This window comes from Eupeodes corollae, chromosome 1 (assembly GCF_945859685.1).
Source record: "Eupeodes corollae chromosome 1, idEupCoro1.1, whole genome shotgun sequence".
In the NCBI taxonomy this organism is placed as follows: domain Eukaryota; kingdom Metazoa; phylum Arthropoda; class Insecta; order Diptera; family Syrphidae; genus Eupeodes; species Eupeodes corollae.
The window spans coordinates 309537639-309561182 of record NC_079147.1 but is presented as its reverse complement, the minus strand read 5'-3'; the positions used below and the strand labels follow the sequence as shown (position 1 = coordinate 309561182).

Genomic DNA, 23544 nt, shown 5'->3' with positions numbered 1-23544 from the left:
TTTTTCTCAAAATGTTACTGAATGTTGACAGCAATATTTTTTAAAAGATAAAAGTAACTTTAAGCCAATTTCTCAAAATTTTGAAAATATTTTTGAATCGAAAATCAATTTTTACGAACATTGAGTAATGTTATTTTAATTCTTCTTTTGTAAAAAAACTGTCAGTTCGATTTTTCTCAATATTTAACCAAATGTTAAAAACGTTACTTTTGGTTGCACAAAATTGTTTTGGAGATGAAATTATTTCTTATTTGTAAAATTTTTAGTTGTAATTTTTTCCAAAAATATATTTAATTGGTATCACGTTACAATATATGATATAAAATTTAATTCAAGTCTCTATCGTCATTGGTTCGTGAGATATTTATGGTAAACCAAAATGTTCACCTTATTTAAAACTAGTTCTTAAGCTATGGACGACAATAACTTCCTCTGGGATGTTAATAATGGTTCGGTTAACGTAACGCATCAAAATAATCTATTTACTGAAGGAAACTTTTGTTGGTTGCATTATCTCTCGTCGATCGTGGGGCTGTGACGTTGTCTCTGAGATCGTGCGCGATTTCAACATTCCCGAGACGATTGACACCTTGAAAGATAAGATTCGGCTCGCTTTAGGTGGCATACGGCCGCAAATGCTGCAAAAAGTGGTCGAAAAGTAGGTATCTTGGCTGGAGTTTACTCGAGACAGCCGCTATTGCCACTTATCTAAAATACATTTAAACCCATCTAAATTATTGGGCTTAATATTAAATTGTGTGCTTTTTATTTCTTCTTTAAACCACAAATCTAACAAAAGTTTTACGGTGAAACTAGCTTTAAGAGGATTTCGAATTCAAAGGTTTTCAAAAATTTGATAGTTTTTGAATAAAAATAATTTGACTGTTAATCAAATGTCTAAAATACCCGAAATGATTCTTCAACTATTTTTACAGCAAGACTAGTTTTAGTAAAAATAATACAAAATGTACGATTGCATCGTACGGTGCAATAAATATTGTTTTAGAAATATTAGGTACCTTTGTTTAAAGATAAATATATCCACAAAATAAGTTCATCTTAAACATTCCTTAAATTTATTTTTTAAAATCAAAAATATTAAAAAAAATTACAAAAGATAATACTCTAAGTTTTCCAAGCATTGATTAAATTATCTAAGAAAAAAGGATAGAAATAAAAACATTTTTATTTTAAGGTTATGTAAAAAATGCACTAGATTTTATTCATAATATTCGAAATTTAGTTGAGACCGAACAACTAGATTCGAAATGGCTTTGAAGTGTACATATTTTGACATTGTATTAAAAATAAAAAAATCACTTTAAACAAAATAATATCTTAACAATTAATTTATAAACTCAAATAAATTGAAAAAACAAAAATGGAGTAAAATTATGTAACATCACGATACAACTTCTTTGCTTTCACTTAGATCATAATCTGTGAATTCTACAAAGGTGCAGAATAAACAAATGATCCGTCTTCGAGATAAATTGGTTCTGCCAAAGCTGCCCTCAATTTCTGTGATGCACCTCTTGAATTATCTAATGGCCGAATCCTCTGACCAAACACGAGACGTTGTGGTTCCTCTGGAGCATCTTGGTTATCGTATGAAACGGCGACGGAAATGACTGATTCTGTATCATCATCCTCGTCATCGTCTTCTAGAATTACTTCAGGCTCTTCAGTATCGATTTCGATTGTCTGAGTTGTGGGTGGTTCATAGGTTGTTGGAGCGTATGTAGTTGGGGGACTGTAAGTGCTATCCAGCTGCACGGTACTCGTCTCGGTTGGAATGGAAGCAGTTGTTGTCTCTGTTGGCAAGTCAAATCGTACACTGGGTTTAAAACCAGCTGCAGGGTATGGTGCTTTCGAAGGAGCAGTGTTGTCTTTGGGAGCTTCCTCTTGTCTTGCTGAAAATCTATAAATTCTCGAATTCCTGAATCGTTGTTGAGGTTCAGCTGTGCCGGCTGCAATCATCGCTGCTAAGAAAATAATTTTGATATATCCTTCCATTATTACTGTTTAGGTACTAGTATTGTGATTAGACTGTTGGATTTAATTGACTGATATCGATGTAAGATTGGGCAATCGCTTTTATAGCATGGCAAATACATTCAGAGACTCTTTGAATTTTCTGTCCAAATTTAAGGCAATCCAATCCATAACTTTAGAATGACATTCGAGTTGACTGAACGTGACGCCAGTACCTAAACATACTACTTATTAAACTTGATCGTACTTTGTAGTAGACAGAAATAAATTAATTTGTTAATTACTTTTTGACGACTATAATTTAAAAGAGTGAGGATTGTAGGCCTTCAGAGGTCAACATTTAAATTTGCTTTTCGTTTATAGCCAGTGAAGGGCCAACATGACTTGGTTGTGTATATTGGTATTTTTACAACAAGAACAAACCAAACAAAGAAGTGATTCAGAGGAAGTTAACATTTTAAAAATATTTTTTTTTATAATAAGCGCACACTTAAGGGGATATATTACCCTTATTATGTAGACACAGTGTGAGCACTAGGAGAGAGGGGTTGAAAGGAGATGTCGGTGCACATTGGTTTTGAATTCCTGAATATTGCAATAGCTGGGAAAGACAGAGTGTGGCAAGGCTTCCACATTCGCATAGTACGGCTAAAGAACGAATCTCTGTACTTGACAGTACGACCGAAGATGGGCTCGAGGGTATATTGATGAGCATTCCTAGAAGCGCGAGTATTACGGTTGAACTGTTTAAGAGGAGGAATGCAGCTGGCTATTTCACTAGAGCATGAACCATTAAAATAACGGTAAAAAAGCGTGAGACAAGAAACATTTCGACGATGTTCAAGTGACGTAAATGATCTTATGATGGTAATATCACCAATCGATCTAAATGCTCTACGTTCAATACTATCCAATAGGCTTAAGTAAGTTGCAATAGCACCAGCCCAGATATGGGAGTTATACTCAAGCTTTGGACGTATATAAGTCTTGTAAATAACAGCCAGATCAGAGGAGGAGAAAAACTTCTTGCATCGCCTTAGAAAACCCAAACATCTTGCGGCATTTTTGGCGACATCGCTTATGTGATCGTTCCACAAAAGGTAGTTGGTGATACACATACCAAGAATATCGAGATGTTCAGTTTCCTCGATGCAAGTGCCATTTATGGATAATGGCATTGGGGGTATATTTCGCTTTAACGATACAAGACAGCATTGCGTTTTCGAAGCATTAAATTCCACGCTGTTTCTTATTCCCCATTGTACAATGCTGTTTAGGTCGGAATTAAATGAGCTTATCATATTTTGTCGTTGCAGTTCCACATCCGAGGAAGAGGATGTGACTAAAAAATCTAGCATTGGCCAGCCTTGCGAAAATATCCTCTGGCAATGGCAGACGGTACTGATGACTTTCTGGAAAAATCTGCACAAATGCGTATGCTTCCATTCGATTTCCTTATGACAACTATAGGAGCGGCCCACTCCGAGTAGTTAACTGGCGAAATCACATTGGTGTCTTGTAGACGCTGCAGCTCCGCTTCAACGAGATCTTTGACAGCATAAGCGACTGGACGCTTTGGTCGTAAAACTGGTTGGATGTTTGGCATTGTCACCAGGTGTGCTTTTGTTTTGTTACACAGGCCTAAAGAATCGTTGAAAACTTCTGGAAAAGAAAGTTTTAAAAGTGAAATATTTTTTGAATAGATTCATTTTTACTTTTTTTGTTTTCAGCTTCTCTTGTGACTTGATTGCAGATTGTACTTATTGACATTTCTTCAAGATTTAATGCCTTAATCCAGTCGAGCCCCATTACGTTTAAATTTTTGATTGGAGTGACATAACATGTAGAATATGCCTGTCTAGTTCTGAATTTGACATTGCAATCAAATTGGGCTGACAATGGTAATTTGCCGGTTGCACTTCGGGCTGTGTGTGAAACTTTGTCAACACGTGGAACATTAATATTTTTGAAGATTTTCTCTGATATTATTGTAATTTCGGATGCTGTGTCCAACTGCAAGTGGATGTTTGTACCATTTATGTTGAGGCTCACGTACTTTCTCTGTGATGGTTCGATTTTGTTGGAGATGAAAATGCTTTTTAATTCTGGCCTGAATGTTTTGTTGTTGTTTAAATTCGTCTTTGCTTTAGGTCTGTTGTTTTTGTGAGTTTGATATTTCTTCTTTTTCCCCGCATTGCAGTACCCTTCTTTATGGCATATGTTGTTACATTGTAAACATTTGTGTTTTGTATATGAGCAATCGCGGGCGAAATGCATGTTTCCACAGAACCAGCATGGAGATTTTGGGATAGCTTTTGACTTGTTGCTACTGCTGTTTGTTGTGTGTAGTCGGTTCACTACAGCATCGGTTTTGACATTCTCGATAAGTGCTGTGTCTGTTTTTAAATTGATTAAACGTTGACACTCTCTTGATAAAATGTCTAACGTAATGGTAGAACCTTCACTGTCCAACTTTGTTAGCATTTTGGTGCGGACCTCGAAGTCAGATGCTGATTTCATTCCCATTACATATATCAAGCATTTGAATTGATCTAGGGTTGGATCTCTTAGCTTGAACTGTTCGCAATGCTTGTTCACTATACCTGCGTATGTGATGAAATCACAATGTGATTCTTTTGTGAGCTGTAGACAGTTATATCTAAGATTGAATTGTGATGTTTTGAAGCCAAATAGTTGAGTGAGCTTCTGCACAGTTTCCTTGAACGTATGATCACGAGGGTGCTTTGGCAGAATGTAGTTGATATACTTGCTGTGAACGATGGAATTGAGTTTTCTCAATAAAAGCCTGACTTTGGCTGCATCGTCCAATTTTGAAGCATCGATTTCGAAAAGATCTTCATAACGAGCATACCATGTGTCGAAAGTGAGGTTGTTTTCGATGTCAAAGCAAAACTCTGTAATGTTGGATGCGAGTGCTTCCATTATAAACTCTGGGCTTTTGCTCTCCACTTTAACATTGTCTAGGTTAGGTGTTGCTACTGACTGCTGTGATAGTAGCTGCGAGACCAACGTTTGCATGGCCAGATTGTCTTTGTGCTGCTGCTCCTGCATCTGCTTGAGCAACGTTTGGAAAATTTCTTCCATGATGAGACAAATGAATTTTTTAAATTTGATAAATGCCTAATATCCTCGTCGCCACTGTTGTGATCTCTTGTGATCACACAAATTATTCTGTTCAAAAGAGAAAATAAATTATTAAGAAATACAATATATTTAATTCACGTGTTTTATTGCGTCTAGCTGGTACAAAGGTTCAGATTAAAAAGAAAGAATAAGAAGTAAGAATGAATGAAAACTAATATAAATGTCAAAATATCGATAATATGTAATAATTATGGCGTTGCCAACAGATGTGAATCTGAAAACAAATATGAAAAGCTAAGAGTACTTTCGCCAGCGAAACAATGTATTGGATTAAATGTTGCAGACAGGAGATCATTAATAAAAATAAGAAAGAGTGTTGGAGATAGAATAGATCCCTGGGGCACACCAGCATTTATTTTATGGTTTTCAGACTTGAATCCATCCAATACAACTTGTATTGAACGATTCGAAAGGTAATTACTAATCCAATGAATTAGGGATTCATGCAAACCGAAAGCACGCATTTTCGATAAGAGAGCCTGATGCCAAGCCCTATCAAATGCTTTTGAAATATCTAGTGCAATAATCTTATTTTCTCCAAAACTATGTAAAGATTTGTTCCACTGTTCGGACCTATTGCTACGAAAGCCATACTGTCGGTCATTATTCGGTGAGGAAGATTCGCCTTTTTTGGGAATAGGCTGGACAAATGCGGTTTTCTATCCGCTCGGAACGAGACCTGAGGAGTAGGACAGATGAAAAAGCTTAGGCAGTGGTTTTGCCAGCGATGAAGAACACCTCTTCAGAACAATAGCGGAGATACCATCCGGACCAGCAGATTTGTGTATGTTAAGATCTTTTAGGACTCTCGCTACAGTACGAGTGCGAAAAAAGATTTGCCCCATAGAATGATTAATTTGTTGAAGTACAGGCGGAGTCATAACACTCACTGGCAGAGTTGAGTTGGCGGCAAACTGCCTAGCAAAGACATTTGCTTTCTCTAAAGAGCTAACAAATGGAGTGTCATTCACAACGAGCGTAGGAACCGAAGAAGAGGAAGAATTCCTCATATTTTTTACAAATGACCAAAAATTTTTACTGCCTTTGGGACATTGCAGTATTTTTTGCCGTAATTTTTGGTCATGTAAAAATTTGGTCCGTCGAATATGGGCGTTGCAGGCCTTTCTGGCTTGCTTGAACTTATTCTGGTTTTCCTCAGTTGGATTGGCTTTAAAACAACGGAAACTTACCTTCTTAACAGCTCGCATCGAACCATGCGTTTTCCTTAGGTCTGATGCTTTTAACCCTATTAGGGATAAAAGTTCCCATTCCCAGGAGAATCAAACTTGTGATCATATCAGCGCTCGCGTTAACGTCACTATCGAGGAAGCATAGTGACCAGTTAAAGATCCTGAAGTAATTATTGAGACCGTCCCAGTTGGCTTTCTCGTATTGCCAAACGGTTCTCTTAGGATATTTGAGTGGGCTCGTTGACCAGCTGAGTTAGGTGGTTTAACTCAGCGAAGATCTCAGCACATACTCCTTCTGGTGTTGACTGGCCCGAATGTTGAAGCCATGAAGAATTGTGTACATTGAAATCGCCCGTAACAACGATTTCAGTGCGAGGATAGGACGAAACAATTCTTTGGATGGAATCAGACAAAGCATCAAATTCACGAGAAGTTCATACTCTGTCTAGATTTGGGCTTCGATAAAGAAAGCAATAGTGAATGATTTGCTTGTTCACGGAAATTTTAAACCACATAAAATTGAAAAAAGAATTGGTGCAGAAACCATATTGTGGCAAAAACTGATAAGCAACATCATTCCTAATGTATATAGCGAGACCATGGTGGGAAAAGAATAATGGCACCAAGTTATACCCTTAAATAAAGAATTCAGTGGGATCGGAATCCTCACCCACTTTTGTTTCACTTAGTACCAATACAGCTGGCCTGTTTAAAGCAGTATGGGAGTACACAGAAATAAAATTCGATCTAAGCCCACGAATATTACAATAATCTACCCTGAAATTTTCAGCCATTGCAAATAAAAGAAACACAAAAACCAAAACAGACGAAGACTATAAGAAAAATATTACTTAGTTGAACCACAGAATGGTATTCGATACACGCCACTACAGGTGTTATGCCTTAGTAGTGACAAGAATCGAATCCGGCCCTGTAAATAAATGTTACACTTGCAATATGAATAAGTATTTCCAACAGTTAAAGATTTTAAACCTCATACACACAATTAAGTTTCTACAATCTTTCTGAAAAAGTCACAATGTCGGACAAAACATTATGACAAAAAATTACTTTTGAAAATTTTTTTCACTTTTACTCGAAAATTAAAAAAAAAAAAGCAGGATCACTGAGGCGTATACGTAATTATTAAGCAATTGAAGATAATTTATTTTGCCCTCCCAAATAACAACCGAACAGACAATTCACGTTGCTCTTAGAGCTTTAGTTACTTATTACCTTTCAAGTCTCTCAAGATACAAGAATTTATTAAAACTAAAAAATGTAATATTTATATATAATTTTAAAAAGGGTTTATTAATTACGTTAAATATTTTATATGACACAAGCTTTGCAACAGGTTTACGTTATGATTTAATTTAATTTCTCTTGATATTTAAATCAGTTGCTCAATTAAATTCAATTAAATCAATGCGCGTGCTTGTGATTGGGCTGTGATTAGCATAAATTGAAATATGATATGGAACATATAAAAAATCACCTTTTCTTGGTCACAAACTGCAAGCATATGTACATAATAAACATAACATAATAAAATAATTGAGGACATCATAAACTAAAAGTACACCCAGCAATTGTCTTACTCTGATAGAGTTTTTCTCATAACATAAAACCGAACGTCAAGTTTTCCCTTTGTCGGAAATCACTACGACATCCTTCTGATACTCTTTTGTAAAGAGTGGGTATCATGTTAAAAAGGAGGCTGGAATACGACCCACACTGATAACTACCCATCCCGTCTGTCGATTTGTCTTGCTTAAAAAAAGTCATCAGTTGAATTATTCTAAAAAGTTTAAAAATGACCAACAACGTTTTGTTAATTTTTTTTAGTTTTATTTTTTTAGTTTTATTTCAAAATCTATTGTTGCTAACGAGATTTTTAGTCGTTTACCAATGTTTACTAGTTTTAGTAGCATTTCTTAAAAGTTTTTATTTCTTATATAAACAAACACTAATTGGACGAATGAAATTAATTTGAAATCATTGTTTTCTATAATTCACGAGATATCGACCGAACATCAATTTTTACAAATTTTGCGTATTATTTTTTGTAGGTTTTATTTTTTATGAAAAGAAACTGTCAATTCAATATTACTCAACATTTTAGAAGACATTGAAAAAGTTATTTCTCGTTGCACAAAATTGTTTTGAAGATAAAATCGTTTTTTATTAGTAAAATTTTCGAGATGACAAAATTTTTTTGTTTCAATTTCTTTGATTTATAAAAAAAAACGTTAATTGGAATTTTTCCAAAATATATTTTTTGGTATCACGTTATAATATAAAATATGAAAATATAAAATGTAATTCAAGTCTCTAGCGTTAGTGGTTGGTGAGATATATTAGGGTTAACCAAAATGTTCACTTTTCTTAAACTGATATAGTAAACAAAAAACCAGCAACGCAATTTTTTGAGAGCTCTTTCTGCATCTTTTTACATTATTATCTGTACAACAAAATTTATTTGAAGTCGATATCTCTTCTGGTTCTTGAGCTATGGACGACGAAAAAAACGTCGCGAACGTATGGACGTACTAACGTACGTACACACGCACGCATAGACATTTTTCTAAACAAATTTTATTTCGACTCTAGGGACCTTGAAACGTCGAGAAATTTCAAAATTTTTAATTTGACAAATCGGACCCTTTACTATAACTTCTATGGGAAGTTAAAAAAATGAATTCAGGTTCCACCATTGAAGGATTTTATTTAGACCAGTTAAAACATTTTGTTTGTATCATATACAAAATGTATACAGTTAAAAACCTTAAGATGAAGTCGTTAATAAAAATGAACAGAAGCGGTCCAAGGTGACTACTTTGAGGTATATCTGAGAAGTTTACTATTTGTTTTGATAATTTGTCACCAATTTTGATATATTAATTTCTGTTTTTTTTTCAAGTTTCTTTATCAGTATATGATGTTGAGCGAGACCAAAAGCCTTTTGAAAAACATTGTAGTTGGTGTCAATTTGAAAAAATGTATTTCTTATGATTAAGGAAATGACTTGAAAATAAAAAAAAATAGTCAATTTAAGCCTTTGACTCATAAAACCTTATTGGTTCTAAGGTATATATTTTGGAACTAAAAAATACAACTTGCTTTAGGGTTTATGTTTGTTTAGGTCCTAACTTTAAACTTGAACAGAGATCCATTCAAACTCTTAACGAAACTTACAACGTCCTGGACGCCCGGAACCTTGAATGCCAAACTAAATGGCTTCGGTAAAACCCGGAAAAGGTGTAGAAGCATTTTAAATGAGACAAAGTAAATAAGAAAATTTTGTTGCTAAATTGTATGCTGAAAATTGGATCAATCGTGATCTACCGATTATTTCAAAGTTCCGTACATTTAATGTCAAGCTTTTGAATGTACATTTAAAATTTCGAAAGCTCTGGGTTTGATTTTTCCACTGTTTTAATATGGAAACTAATAACATTCAGACATGAACTTGAGTTTTTTGACACACTTAACCTAACTTCACCTCCTGTACCTTTAAATTTGACCTCATTTTGTTTCCTAAAACGAAAAACCTTATAAAATTAGTGAAACAGCTTGAGAAAAGTCATACTAATAATCAATTTTCGGTTTTCTTCCGGATCAATAATTATATTTCTTTTATTCTGCTTTGCTGCGAAGAACCTTAAATTTTCATTCATACAAGTCCTTCACACTTTTTTGTGTGTGTTATTTTAAATGCACTCTCAAACCAGACAACTTGCCTTGAAAACACAGCTTTTAAGTGCTTAACTTACACAAAATAAATAAATGGTTTTTCTTCTGCATACAAAGTACTTGAAAATTCTATAAAATAAGAGAGGTGGCTGAATGACTCGTTGGTATATGAATCCATTCATAATTAAATCACTGAGCTTACAGGTCACGTACAACAGTGTAAACATGTTGTATTTATATCCTCCCTAACATGGCTTACGTTACCTTCCTGAGTGCGTGTTCAAAAATTTCTTACTAAATAAACCCAAACAAATCGTTTATATACCTCGGGTGCTGTTAAATTGCTATCAGTTGTCCGACATTTGTGTTTTCACCGAAAACGAATAAGAAAACAACAATCGCCGCCGCCACATCGTAGTAATTTAATATTTTACTCCAAATTCAATAAAAAGAAGATGTCGAAGTTCCTTAGCATCGGGGTGTTGCTTGTTTGTTGTGTTCTTGTAAATTCAGCAAATGTTCCTGGGTCATCATCGGGTCGTTTCTTGAGGAATAGGAGCAGGTTTTTGGCAAGGCAAGAAGTTGCCGAAGATATTCCGTCCGCGACTCCCTACCCAGCAGCAGGAGACAAGCCAGATGTTGAATTTGACCCATCCTTTGATGACAGCGAAGATGAAGGTTTGACGGAGTTTCAGTCGGAATCCGTCCAGCCTCAGGACAATTCTGGTGGTGTTGACCCTGCCCTCACACGTTTGACAGCTTTAAAGGGCAGTAGTAGACTGGTGCAGCAAAGACGAAGCGAAAAACTGAGCTCTGTGAAGCGAATAGCACCATTGAAATCTGCAGCTTTATTGCAACCACTCCAACAAGTTCAGCCACTACAACTCCAGCAACAGCTTCTTGCTCAGCCTATTCTTCTGGCCGATGGACGAATTGTTTACTCTATTTTTGGTTAATGACTATAATTTTTAAAGGTGATAAGAAATGACGAATGAAATGACAAAATAAAGATCTTTATTTATACGAAATTTCATGTTTATTTTTTTTATTAATTGGTTAATATTATTATTTGGTGGCTACATGAAACATAAGGAATGCCCAATGTTTTCTTAAAAAGTATATGTTATTGTAATTGATAAGCGAAAGCATAAAGTGGAATGATCCTACTCCAACAGTAAACCAAATGGCGATGAAAAATTCTTAACGAAGGGAGTTTTCATTTGTCAAATAAATCAATTTAATTTTGATTTGTATTCGTCAAACACAGATTTTCTACTTTTTCGCTGCATTTGGCAAAGTTCATGCATTTACATACCATTTCAAATCATAGTTTATCTAAATTTCTGAAAAATTTACAACTTCTTGTGATTTATTGCATTCATATCAAAAAAGAAGTCTAAGCATCAATTACCAAAATAAAGGATTATTCTGATTTTCAGGTAAGCACCCGAAAAACTGCTTAGAATTGAAAATATCATATTTTACTTCAAGAAAGCTCAAAAGGATGAAAGTAAGTTGGTTTCCATGATTAAAGCCCAATCATTGGAATTATTTTGACAGGTCATTTTTTAAAATCATTGAAAATGAATTATAAACAACCATTTAACTTACGCCATTAAATTAGATTAAATAACCAGGAGCTTTGCAACTATTTTTTAAGGGCCACAGTGGTCCGTTTATGCAAAACTGCTTGCAATATTTAGTTTCGAGTGTGTCTATAATGCAAAACTTTTAAGTTCACTGGATTCACAAATATTTGATGCTCGAGTAATCGAAAAAATTATTCAATTTGGGTTATTGGTGTGTATTATAGAGCATTCCAAATTTTTTAAATTTTTTTTTTCTTAACTTTGAATGTTAAAAGAAGAAAAAGGGTTTGAAACGCTTTAAGTTTTTGTTTTCATAAAATGCTTTGCTTTTTCTCCTCTTTTTTCATGGAAAATTCTTTGGAAATACGATTTCTCTGTTTTGTGTGTGGTGGATTTAAAAAAGATGATTTTATTTTATGGTTATTTCCTAAGATTTTCAAGAGTTTTAGAGCTAATTTTTTTAAAAGTTTTAAATTTTTACACTTCAGAATTTCAGAAAGTAGTAAGCTTATAGCAAGCGTCAAATTACGATCAGAGGCTCATCATAAGTGCATGTGTTAGTTGTTAGTAAAAAATAATACAATTATAGGCTAACACACGCACAAAATACAAAACAAAATTAACATTTAACTATTAGAGAACAAAAAATAAAATGAGAACGTTTACGATAGTGGAGCACTGGTTCTAAACAATGATTTTAATCCCACCTTATTTAAATTGAAATCTATCGATGAACAGTTTAAGTTATATAAAATGCTCATTCGACTTTAAGCTTCATTCTTGCCATAGTTAGTTCTATGGAAGTCAATATGTATAAAATCAAATATGCGCAGGTGATGAGTTCCGCCCCGGTAATTCAGATGTACACAAGAAAGCAAATGAGGTGCATCAATTTCACCATTAATGAGTTGATGAAAAAATACTAAGTCATTATTAACACGCCTTTGATGGAGAGATTGTATTTGAAGAAGTAGAATACGATGTTCATAGGGAGGCAGATCATAGGGATCTTCCCAAGGAAGACCTTTAAGGGCAAAGCGAATGAAATTATGTTGAATTGATTCAATACGTTTTCTATGAATTTCGTAATAGGGAGTCCATACCAGCGAAGCATATTCAAGATGAGGACGAACATGGCAATTACAAAGAAAGGGTAACATAGGGATCATTGAACTCCTTTGCCCAGCGTTTTATAAAAACAAGCATAGAACTTGCCTTATTAACAATAAAATAAATGTGATGTATAAACTCTAAGTTTGAACAGAAATGTACACCTAAATCTTTAAATGTGGAGACACGACAGAGTTTTTGCTGTGATATACAGTAGTCAAATATGTTACTGATTAGTTTTTTAGTGAAAGTTATAGTCTGGAATTTTAAAGGGTTGAGTAAAAGGCTATTTTTCCCACACCAAAATGTGAAACTATCAATGTCGGCTTGTAAAAGAATACGATCATGGTTGGACTTTATTATTTTAAAAATCTTCATATCGTCAGCAAAAATGAGAAGTCCACTTGAGCGTAGACATGACGATACATCGTTAATAGACAGGATGAACACAAAAGGGCCAAGATGGCTTAATGAATTATGCTCAGATACTTTTATTGATAAGGATTAAAAATGTATTGATAAGATTTAAGGATAAAACAATTTTGGAATATGTTAGTATAAAGGAAGACAGTCAAGTACTTTTATTAGGGTGTCTTTAAGCATAACTAATATAAGGATTAAAGAGTCTTCAGTGCAGATATTTACTCTTAGGTATAAAAAGATGGAATATTAGACTACAATAATCATTTAGAATTTAAACGATCGTTCGAGTAGTTGCTTTTATTTTTCAAAACAATTTAAAATGTATATTCCAAATGAGGATTTGTTTGAATTTTTGTCAATGCTAGCACTTGTAATGAGTTTATATCTTCCGTGGAAAGTAAATACGAACTACCAGATGCAAATGCAATCAAACAGATATTAAAACAATTTTATTACAACCTTGATAGAAAATGGATAGCAGCCAAAAGATCGAGAAATAACTTCAAACAAAATGTAGAATGGCTTTCCTTATCTCTGCATATCAATACCTGACAAACAGAAGAAGCGTGTGATATCCCAAATATGTACATCAAGAGGAAGACCAAGGAAGCCAGTCAATGAGTGCGCAACATTTACTAAAAACAAAAACTAATCAAACCTACAAAGGAGATATATTCAGAACATCTCTCTGAAGCTTTGAGTATAAGATACAATAAGGACTATGAAAAGGGGAAGAGTGATATAATTCAGGGAATATCTTCTGCAAGTCCACTTCGTGCCAAAAGAGTCAAGGAAAGCATTCACACTCCCCAACACAATCCCATAAAACACACACATGAGAACGCATTAGCTTTGTTTGGGAGTCTCAAAAGAAAAATATTAAATCCTAAGAACTTTGTTAAGACATCACTACATAGATGTCTTGCCATCCTACAGTATGATTACAGTTACGAAAAAAGAAGCAGTTCCCGAAAACTGCGAAGTCCCGGAAATATTAGCTAGAGTGAAACTTCAAAACATGATAGATCCTACAGCAATGTGGCTAATAAAAAGCAATACGGAGGATCAAATAATTGCACTTCCAAGAAGTCTAACATTACAGAGTAAATGGGGCTGCGATGGATCATCTGGACAAAGTTCCTACCAGCAAAAACTAAATACAACCGATGCTGAAACAGACGCATACATGCATCAGTTCTCCTACTTCGACTCAATAGTGCAATTGGTGAACTTTGGAGGAACCCTCGCTTATCATCAGTTAATTTCTTTTGGCCCATTATATTCCAATATGTTAAATAGACTAGTGGCATCATAAATACCATATTCAATAATATTAAAAGTCAAATAGCAGATATTCAACCAACAATATATAAACTTAATGAAGAAACCACTATAACTGTAAATCAACGAATTAACGGAAACAAAGTCAACAAATTGGGACCAAGGAGGCGGAAAAAAGAAGAAAACAAGAGATCCAAAGGCCTTTTCGCGATGATATTTGCCTTGATGTAGATAAACCAAACCAAGGGTTTGGAACCAATAATGACGGAAACACTTCAAGAAGAATTTTTGAACAGTCAGATTCCACCGCTCGAATAACTGGAGTCAATGGAGAAGTTATAATGAAGCGCAAAGTAATATTGAACGTTTTGAATTGCAGAGAAGTAGTGAATGCAGTTAAATTTGGGCAGTACACTAAGAAAACGGCAAAAGTATCCTGAAAAACTACTCACACCTACTCTACACAAAGTATTGGTTCATAGTTAAAATATCATTGAATAACAATCACTACCACTTGGAGAACTTTCAGAAGAAGCCCAGGAATGCAAAAATAAAGACTTAAAGAAATATCGATATCAGAATACGTGTAAAGTTTCAAGGATTCGGCAGAATGAGGACCTATTTAACATGCTTGCACCCTCTTTGGATCCACTTATTTCTTCCTTAAGGCATGTGACAAGCCAAAAAGATCGGAAAGATGATAATTTTCAAGAAATTTAGTGTTTATGTATTCATTTGTTTTGTCTTTATTTCTTTTTCACTATTTGACTTTTGATACATCACCAAAATACAATATGTACTCTTGAATATTGTAAACAGTTTTTTTCGAAAGTCTTCACAATTTTTATAGCCTTGGAAATTTCCTTCAAAATAAAAAAAAAATGTAAGCAATATCTTTATTCGTTTAGGAGAAATTTAATTTTTGCAACCAAAAAAGTTGAAACGGGCCGCGGCCGTTTATAGCTATTAGTAAAATTTTTGTTTTTAATTTTTAAACATGTTACTGCTCAATTTTAAGCAAAAGATACATACATACATATAAATGGTGATTTCTAATGTCAATTTTTCTTTCAATAACAAACAATACATTTGAAGCCAAATTCATTTAAAACACCTACATACATACATACAACTTAAACATTTTAATGATGAAATTTAATTTCTACAGAACTGATGGTGTTCAAATTTTGTATTGTTTACATTTTAGTATTTACATGAACTGTCAAATTGTTTGATGGGTTACGCTGAAAAAAATATTAAAATAGTTTGTTGCGTGAAATTGTCAAACATATTTTTATACGCTTATTTAAATAAACGTCATTGTGACTTTAAGAATAAGAAATTTCCAGAAATATGGTAAATAAAATAAAACACTTTTTTTATAATTCACTTTAAAACGCGACTTACGCTTATCCATTTTAAAATATCACAGAGATCTGAAGTTTAATCTGTCACACAACTAATCTGCCAACATTTTTCTTTTTCAAAAGAAGAACGCCCAACGATCAACGAATGGCTGATTTAATTTAATAATTTAAACTTATATTTTTAAAAATGAAAATTTGTTACTGTCACCAAACGTTTTAAACCCGAATTTCTGTTTACACTCGGGGAGCTTAAAAGCTTTAACTCTTTGCATTAAATTCCATTTATATTGAGATTAATATTTATATAATTTAATTTCAGAATCATTAAGAACAAGACAAAAAAACAAAAAATATTTGCTTTTACAAACTCGTATATTTATATAGATTTCCATAAACAACAATTTAAAATTATAAAACAAGTAAGATGGTCACTCCAACACTAATGTCGATCTCTAAAAACTCTTATATTGCACAGAGTAATGAATGACTGGTCGGGATCTTATAATCTCTACAGGTTCTAACTGAATTCTGGCTGCTCTCAATGGCTGGGATCTAATTCTTTGTGGTCTTTGCTGGATAAGCGAGGCTTTCTGGTTTCGTTGGCGTACAATGATTCTTTGACTGCGGGGATCAATGTCCAAGGATTGTTCCTCGGCAGCTGGTGCCGATGGTGCTTCTGGTGGTCCATATTGATTGTCTGGCTGAGGTGGGGCAGGTGGTCCATAAGTTTCTGCTGGTGGGCCATAAGTGTTATCGGGTGTAGGAGCTGGTGCCGGAGGAAGGTAGGTGTTATCCGGTTGAACAGTTGTTGGTTCATTGGGAAGTTCGAATGGAATTGAAGGTGTAATGCCAGCTGCCGGGTAAGGAGCATCTTCTGGAGCAGGTGCTGGAGCAGGAGAACTAGGTGCCACTTCTTGACGAGCAAAGAATCTACTACCACGAGAATTTTGCCTGAATCTCACTGGTTCTGCCATAGCAGATGTGGCAGCTAAGACCACCAATACGATTTGGAAAAGACTAGCCATTCTGGTTGACGCCGTTGTTTGTTGTTTTGGAGACAGATGTTAATCAACTGATAATAACAACTTGTTGGACAACACATTTTATATGAATTCACTTGTCTTTGACGGACTCCAAAAACGGTCGGAAGACCCCATATGCGAAGTCGGACGTGCTTATGTTGCGGTGCTGGGTGTGTGAAGGTTTTCTTAGCCATTCATTCAGTAATTAATTGGACAAAGTCAATAGTCATAGGTAATTTAAAATTTTATTTGAAGACTATAACAGTGAATTCGGATGGGGTTGAGGTTGTAGATATTTTGGGCTTTTGGATTTTCCACATAAACTTAGACACGTTAATTTTTGGTGGGCCAAATTTCAATTACTCATTTAACAAAAATTGAATATGCTTAGGAGAAGGTTACTTGGATACTATAAAAGACTTAGACAGCGATCCTAAGACTATCAGTTGTCTATCATAACTTCATAAGTAATTTATTACAATGGCAAAATTCTTTCAAATCGTCCTGGTAGTTGGTCTAATTGCGGCAGGTGCAGCAGAGCCACCTCGTCGGTTCAACCAACGCTTTCAAAATCGCAATCGTTTCTTCGCCCGGCAGGAAGTTGCACCCAGTGACGATCGAAGTGTAGGAGTAACACCATATCCTTCGGCAGCGGAAGAAAAACCCGACATTCCATTCGATCTTCCCAATCAAGAGGCAGCTCCATTCCCTGAACCAACATACGCTACTCCCGATCAGACTTATGGACCACCTGACCAAACCTATGGTCCCCCACAACCCGAAGAAGCATTTCCACAACAAGAAGATTACGATGAAGAGGCAGCTGATGATGATGAACCCGAAGCTGAGAGGCTAGTTTTCGTTTCAAGACGCCCAGGCCAACGTCAATCATCTCGTTTAGTACAACTAAAAGGTCAAAGAAGCAGACCACAAGCAGCAGCAGCAGCACAACTCAGACGACCAGCCGCATTCTCGAAGTCAGCTAAATTAAGGCAGCCAGCTAGGCTTCAAGTACAGAGGCAGAATTTAATAGCACAACCAATTCTCTTGCAAGATGGCACTCTCCTTTACTCTATTCCCGTTTAGAGACATTGGTAGAGATATTTTTGTTTTCCACATAAAATACATTTGATGAATTGTGTTACCATTTTTATAAACGAAAAATAAAGTTGTTGAAAAACGAAAAAATACTCCTTTTATGTATTTATTTGCTGTTTTTAGAAAGAAAAGCTGCGTTTTTGGAAAACTTGGGTTAGTTTGCTTTTAAGGAACGGATTTTGAGCTACTCAAAACGAACAAGATCAATTCGCTTGTAGCGTTCGATCTTAATATGTAGATGTAGGGTTTCGTTCATATTTTCCTGTTTTTATAAAAAATCTTCTGCTAAAGTCTACATGGCAAGTTGCATCAAAGGAAGGTTGATTTTTTGTGAAATTTTTGACAGCTGTGTAAGTGAAATTGTTTTTTTTTCTCCATAACAAATTCTAAGAGGGATGAATTATAATAGCGTTGGGCTTTAATAAAAGAAATCCAAAGGAATTTGTGGTAACAGTGTGTGGCTGAATTTGAAGGACCAGGAAATTGAATTTAAATTTTCATATTAGAAACTAGATTTGAAGAAGTGAATCTACAATTTAAAATCTTATTGAAAAATAATTTTTGAAGTTAAAATTAAGATGTGATTTTTTGCGAGCATCTAATAACTATTTTTATTTTTGAAAGCTGACTTATTTTTGATACTCAACTCGTTTAATAAGGTATCACAAATCAGAAAATCCGATCCAAAACGATATTGAAAGCAGCAACATAACTTTGAATTAAAAAATGAGATAATAAGACATTTTCTTAACCAGTACTTTCTAAGACATAAATATCTCTAAAGGAAAAGTCTATATTTTTAAAATGTCAGTTGATCATATTTTTGTATTCAACTGAAAGCAGCGCACTCAAAACTATAGTTCGTTCAGTTTTGACGATATCTATTTTTATCATGGGTATAGAGATGTAGATCGAACAAAATTGCAAACGACTGTGAAAAAATTGACAGCCAAACTTTTACATTTCAACAAAAAAAAATAAAAAAAACAAAAAAAAATTGGTGGCTAAGGCCCAATGACTTGCAACTATCAATCATCCTTGTCATCTTGTGTGCAAGGAGATTTGAGCACCTACAATTTAGCAAAAGTTTGCAAAGAATTACTTTTGAAAAATTTGTTAACTACTCTTAAGCCATTATGCGCAATTCGGGCTTAAATTTCGCTTCCATACAAAATTCCCTCCAAAACTTAGTCAAACCAATTTTTGCAAATCATTTTAGCCAAGACAATCTTATAGTAGTACGCAACTCTAGTTTAAATTTATTTCATAGTTCACATTATTAAGCTTGCAAATTTAACGCCTGATAAATTGCTCGGTGTATTTATTAAAAGCTACATTTTGACAGATTATTGGAAGGGGCACCTAAAAGGCGAAATGTCTGGGTTGAATCTTCTTAGCCAATTTTTTACAGATAATAATTAAATGTCAAATATATATGCAAAAGAAGTCAAAAAACATCTTTTAAATTTTTTTAGATGCTCGAGAGAGGACTTTACTTCTCAATTGCCTTCTAAGTCCAAAGAAGCAGCGATTTGCAAAAGTTATTCTTCGTTTGATTTCAGCGCTGGTGTCATTTTCAGTGTTAATAGCGGTTCCTAGGTAGATAAAGTCCTTAACTACCTAAAAGTTATAGCTGTACATGGTGGCATTTTGTCCAAGACGTCGTTGTTCAGTGTCCTTTTTTGATGACAGCATATACTTGGTCTTGCCCTCATTGACCACTTAACCCATCTTCTTCGCTTCCGTCGCAATGCTCAAAAACACTCCATTGACATCACGCTTTGATCTTCCAATTATGTCAATATCATCTGTGTATCCGAGTAATTGGATGGAACTTTGGAAGATTGTGCCTCTAATGTTGACGGTTGAGTTTTGCACAATTCTTTCCAGAACGATGTTAAAGAAGTCGCATGACAGTGTATCGCCTTGTCTAAAACCTTTATTTGACATCAAATGCATCGGTAAGATCTTTTTGGACCTTGATAGAGCAGCGTGCATTCCCCATCGTCATTCTGCACAAACGGATAAGTTTGACAGGGATGCCAAAACTAGACATTGTTCGGTAGAGCTCTTCCCTACAGATGCTGTCATACGACGCTCTAAAATCGATAAAGAGATGGTGGGTATCGATTTGAAGTTCCTGAGTTTTTTCCTAGATCTGCCGTATTGTGAATATTTGGTCGATGTAGTTGGCGCAATTTAGAGGATCTCCTTTCTTATGTACCGGGCATACTATGCTGAGATTCCACTCATCGGGTAAGTCATCGCCTGCTGCTTTGAATAGTTCGGCAGCGATGCCGTCAGCACCAGCGGCTTTGTATGACTTCAGTTTCGATATAGCTATCTTCACTTCGTCGAGGTCGGGTAGGCGGAATTGTTGATCTGCGTCGCCGAGGTTGAGTGGTTCTATCTCCCTTACAGCGGAATTCGGTTCGTCATCGCCGTTATATAATTTGTAGAAGTGGTCTTTTCATATTGTCAACATCGACTGCGGTTCTACTACGATGTTCCCCTGATAGTCTTTACAGGCTTCGGTTCGTGGCTGGCACCCTTGGGAGGTTTTTTTACCTTTTGGTAAAATTTACGAACCTCATTCCTGTTGAGACATCCCTCTATCTCCTCGATCGCGCACTTCTCATGCTCTCTTTTTTCCGTCTAAGAAGCCGGTGTTCCTCTCTCCTCTTCTGAGCTCGCGAGCAGCTCTAGTCCTTTTGCAGCTCCGTTTTGTATGCCTCTTGTTTCACGGCGTGCGCTTGCCGGCATTCGTCGTCAGGTTTCGCAGTGGTGGCCGTGTGAAACCTAGCACTTCTAAGGCGGCATCTCTGATGGCTGCAAGGCAATATTGCCACTGGTTTTCAATGCTTAATGCAGGCAGCATAGGACTCCTTAAGAGGTTATTAGAAACTCGATCGGAAAAGGACATGGCAGTCTCTTCCGATTGTAGCCGTCCATCGTCGAATCTTCTCAAAGTACTTCCTTGTTTTGTCTTGGATCGGGATATCCGTAGCATTACCTTGGCTACAACGAGGTAGTGGTCCGAGTCAATGTTGGCCTCTCGGAATGTTCAGATATCCTCTATACTGGAGAAGTGTCGTGCGTCGATCGCAATGTGGTCAATATGGTTGACGGTTGATTGATCAGGAGATTTCCATGTACCCTTGTGGATATTAAGATGCGTGAACTGCGTACTAGCTACCAGAACGTCTCGCCCCGCAGCGAAATCGACAAGCCTGAATCCGTTGTCGGAGGTGGTGTGGATCCACACCCAAATAGACGCTGTCTTTGTTCTCGGTAGCAGTCGCCGTAGTATATATCTCAGTCTTTTAGTTTGCGTTTTCCCGGTCGATCCCATCGCACTTCTTGGATGGCGGTAATATATGCCTTGCAGCAGTTTAGGGGTTCCGCTTGTTGGTGCTTCGCAACTAAAGGTATTTTGTGAGTGGCCAGGCACGACGGCACAGACCCCAACCTCTAGGGCCAGATCCTTAGTATAACTCCAAGGAAGGGGAGTCGGATAAACCGCTCCTTACAGGCCAGTCGAAGAAGCCCTAAAAGGTGTTCACTAAGTAGTTCAACCTTACTGGAACTGTTGACGCCACCGTTGATTCCATCTCGAGAATTCGTCCGCTGCCGCCTGGATAAGGAGAGGTGCCTTAGTGGAAACATCTATCGAGAGAGGGGAGTCTCGTTTGCCACCCCCAACAACTTTCCACTGGAGTTGGAACACAATCCGATGATCACCGCGGGGAGGTGAGAGTAGGAGTTGATAGACAGAGGTGGTTTTTGAGAAAAACCTGTGGATGCTTGTGTCCTCTTAAATGCACATGTCTACCATTTGAGCATCGGATATATGGTTTATATAATAAAAAAAATATATCACGTTATTCATGGTTAATAAGACAGGAATAAACTAGGTTTCTGAACACATTTTTCAAAGTTGGACAGTTGTCTAAAGTTATAAGTTATAAGTTTGTAAGATTACATATATTTTATTCTTTTGTGCTACCATTGCCAGCCGTTCAAATATTTAATTTCTTTTTTTTTCAATCTCAATTCTTTGTTTGTCTGAAATTGTGTTCAAAGTACCCAATATTTTTTCTTGGGTTAACGCAGGCTTTCTTCTTTTTTTAGGTGGTCCATCAGAGTCATCCATATCTGAAAAACAAATACAAAAATTAAAATATGCAAACATACAAATATTAGGGTAATTATTTTAACGTGAAGAAAACGTGAAACTCTTATCGGTTTTTTCGAAACCTGAAGCACCCGTTACAGTTTTTCTGGACATGCCCATTGGTACATCGGCTTCAAGCCTATAAACCAGGTTTACACCTCTATCCCTGGCAAATACTTTTCTTTTATTTTAACAGTTCCCTGCAGCGGCCACAGCGCTAGAAACTCGATTAATTAAAATTTAATTTTGAATTAAAATCTTGATTACGTCAACGTCAAAGTTACTGGCTTCAATAGCAGTGTTGAATGCTTGATGGATATATCCATCTTGGTAAAATAAGGTAGCTAATAGCATAAATATGGTACACGGAACTAGACAAATTTACTTAAACAATTTAAAACTTTAACACAAACCTTCAAACAAAATTTGTATCGATTCGACCATATGTTTTTGACAGCTATAAGTCGTACCAATAACTATTGACTACATGTTGTCCAAGTGATTATTTTATTTTAGTTTTAGTTTTGGTAAATGTGAATCTTGTTCATATTTTCTATTTCATTTAATTATTCAAATAAATATATATAACATAGCTTCTGTTCCTGACATTTCTCGAGCTTAAAGTTGGTCAAATGTCAAATTTGAGTAGTGGGTATGAAATGGTATTAGAGGAAAAAAATTGAAAATTTTCAGAATGTCTGGAATGGTTTTCGCACCAATTTGCACGAACTTCGACTACTTTTTTAACGTCAAAAAATATACTTAAGCAGAGCAAACAAAAATCATTGATACATTTTAATCAACTTAATCAGAAATAAGAATCCAATAAAATAAATATCAACAAAAGTAAAATTATATTTATTTTAAATACAAATAAAATTATTCCTTACATTATGAAACTTAAATGAGTATTTTTTATTAAATTATGTATATTTTTTGTACCAAACATTTGTTCTTCATTAACAGTTTTATAAAAATATACAAATTTTATGAACATTATTTGATTAATTAAAGGAAATAGAAAATATGAACAGCATTTACCAAAATCAAAATGGAAATAAAAGAATTACTTGGGCAACCCTTTGTCAAAAGGCCACACACTTTTTTTTCTTTTGTAATTTCTTACTGTGAATGTCAAATGGAATTTGATAGTCAGTCCAGAAATTCCTCGGACTAAATCTGGCAAAAAGAGGAAATGTGTTGCTCTCTCGCGTGCGCTATCTTTTGTTAGAATTACCACAACTTTTGAAGTGTGGAACTACTTCGGACTAAAGCATTTTGCACATGAGCTACGAACTGCGAACTGTGGACGTCCGCATAATTTGACATTTCTTTCACATGAGCTTTAGTTCGCAGTCAGCGACGAATGGAATTATCCTTTTCTCCATATTTTCCTCAACCATGATCTTTCACACAAAAACAAAACAAGAGTGG

The 23544-nt window shown here is 35.3% G+C and overlaps 4 protein-coding genes across 4 annotated transcripts; 1 reads left to right on the top strand and 3 right to left on the bottom strand.

Moving 5' to 3' along the window:
• Positions 1-1228: 1228 nt before the first annotated feature.
• On the bottom strand, positions 1229-2086 carry LOC129940661 (uncharacterized). The gene has a single exon (XM_056049064.1). It carries the CDS (start codon positions 2014-2016, stop codon positions 1450-1452), a length of 567 nt encoding a protein of 188 aa, XP_055905039.1. The 5' UTR covers positions 2017-2086; the 3' UTR covers positions 1229-1449.
• A 1260-nt stretch (positions 2087-3346) lies between these two features.
• Positions 3347-5100, bottom strand: LOC129952266 (uncharacterized protein K02A2.6-like). Its single transcript, XM_056064776.1, has 2 exons — positions 3711-5100; positions 3347-3657 (listed from the first exon to the last, which is right to left on the bottom strand). Exons 1-2 carry the CDS (start codon positions 5098-5100, stop codon positions 3347-3349), a joined length of 1701 nt encoding a protein of 566 aa, XP_055920751.1.
• An 11069-nt stretch (positions 5101-16169) lies between these two features.
• On the bottom strand, positions 16170-16904 carry LOC129941181 (uncharacterized). The gene has a single exon (XM_056049747.1). The coding sequence runs from the start codon at positions 16839-16841 to the stop codon at positions 16269-16271; it is 573 nt and encodes a 190-aa protein (XP_055905722.1). The 5' UTR covers positions 16842-16904; the 3' UTR covers positions 16170-16268.
• Positions 16905-17298: 394 nt separating this feature from the next.
• On the top strand, positions 17299-18007 carry LOC129941969 (uncharacterized). Its single transcript, XM_056050757.1, has one exon. It carries the CDS (start codon positions 17319-17321, stop codon positions 17922-17924), a length of 606 nt encoding a protein of 201 aa, XP_055906732.1. The 5' UTR covers positions 17299-17318; the 3' UTR covers positions 17925-18007.
• Positions 18008-23544: the final 5537 nt, after the last annotated feature.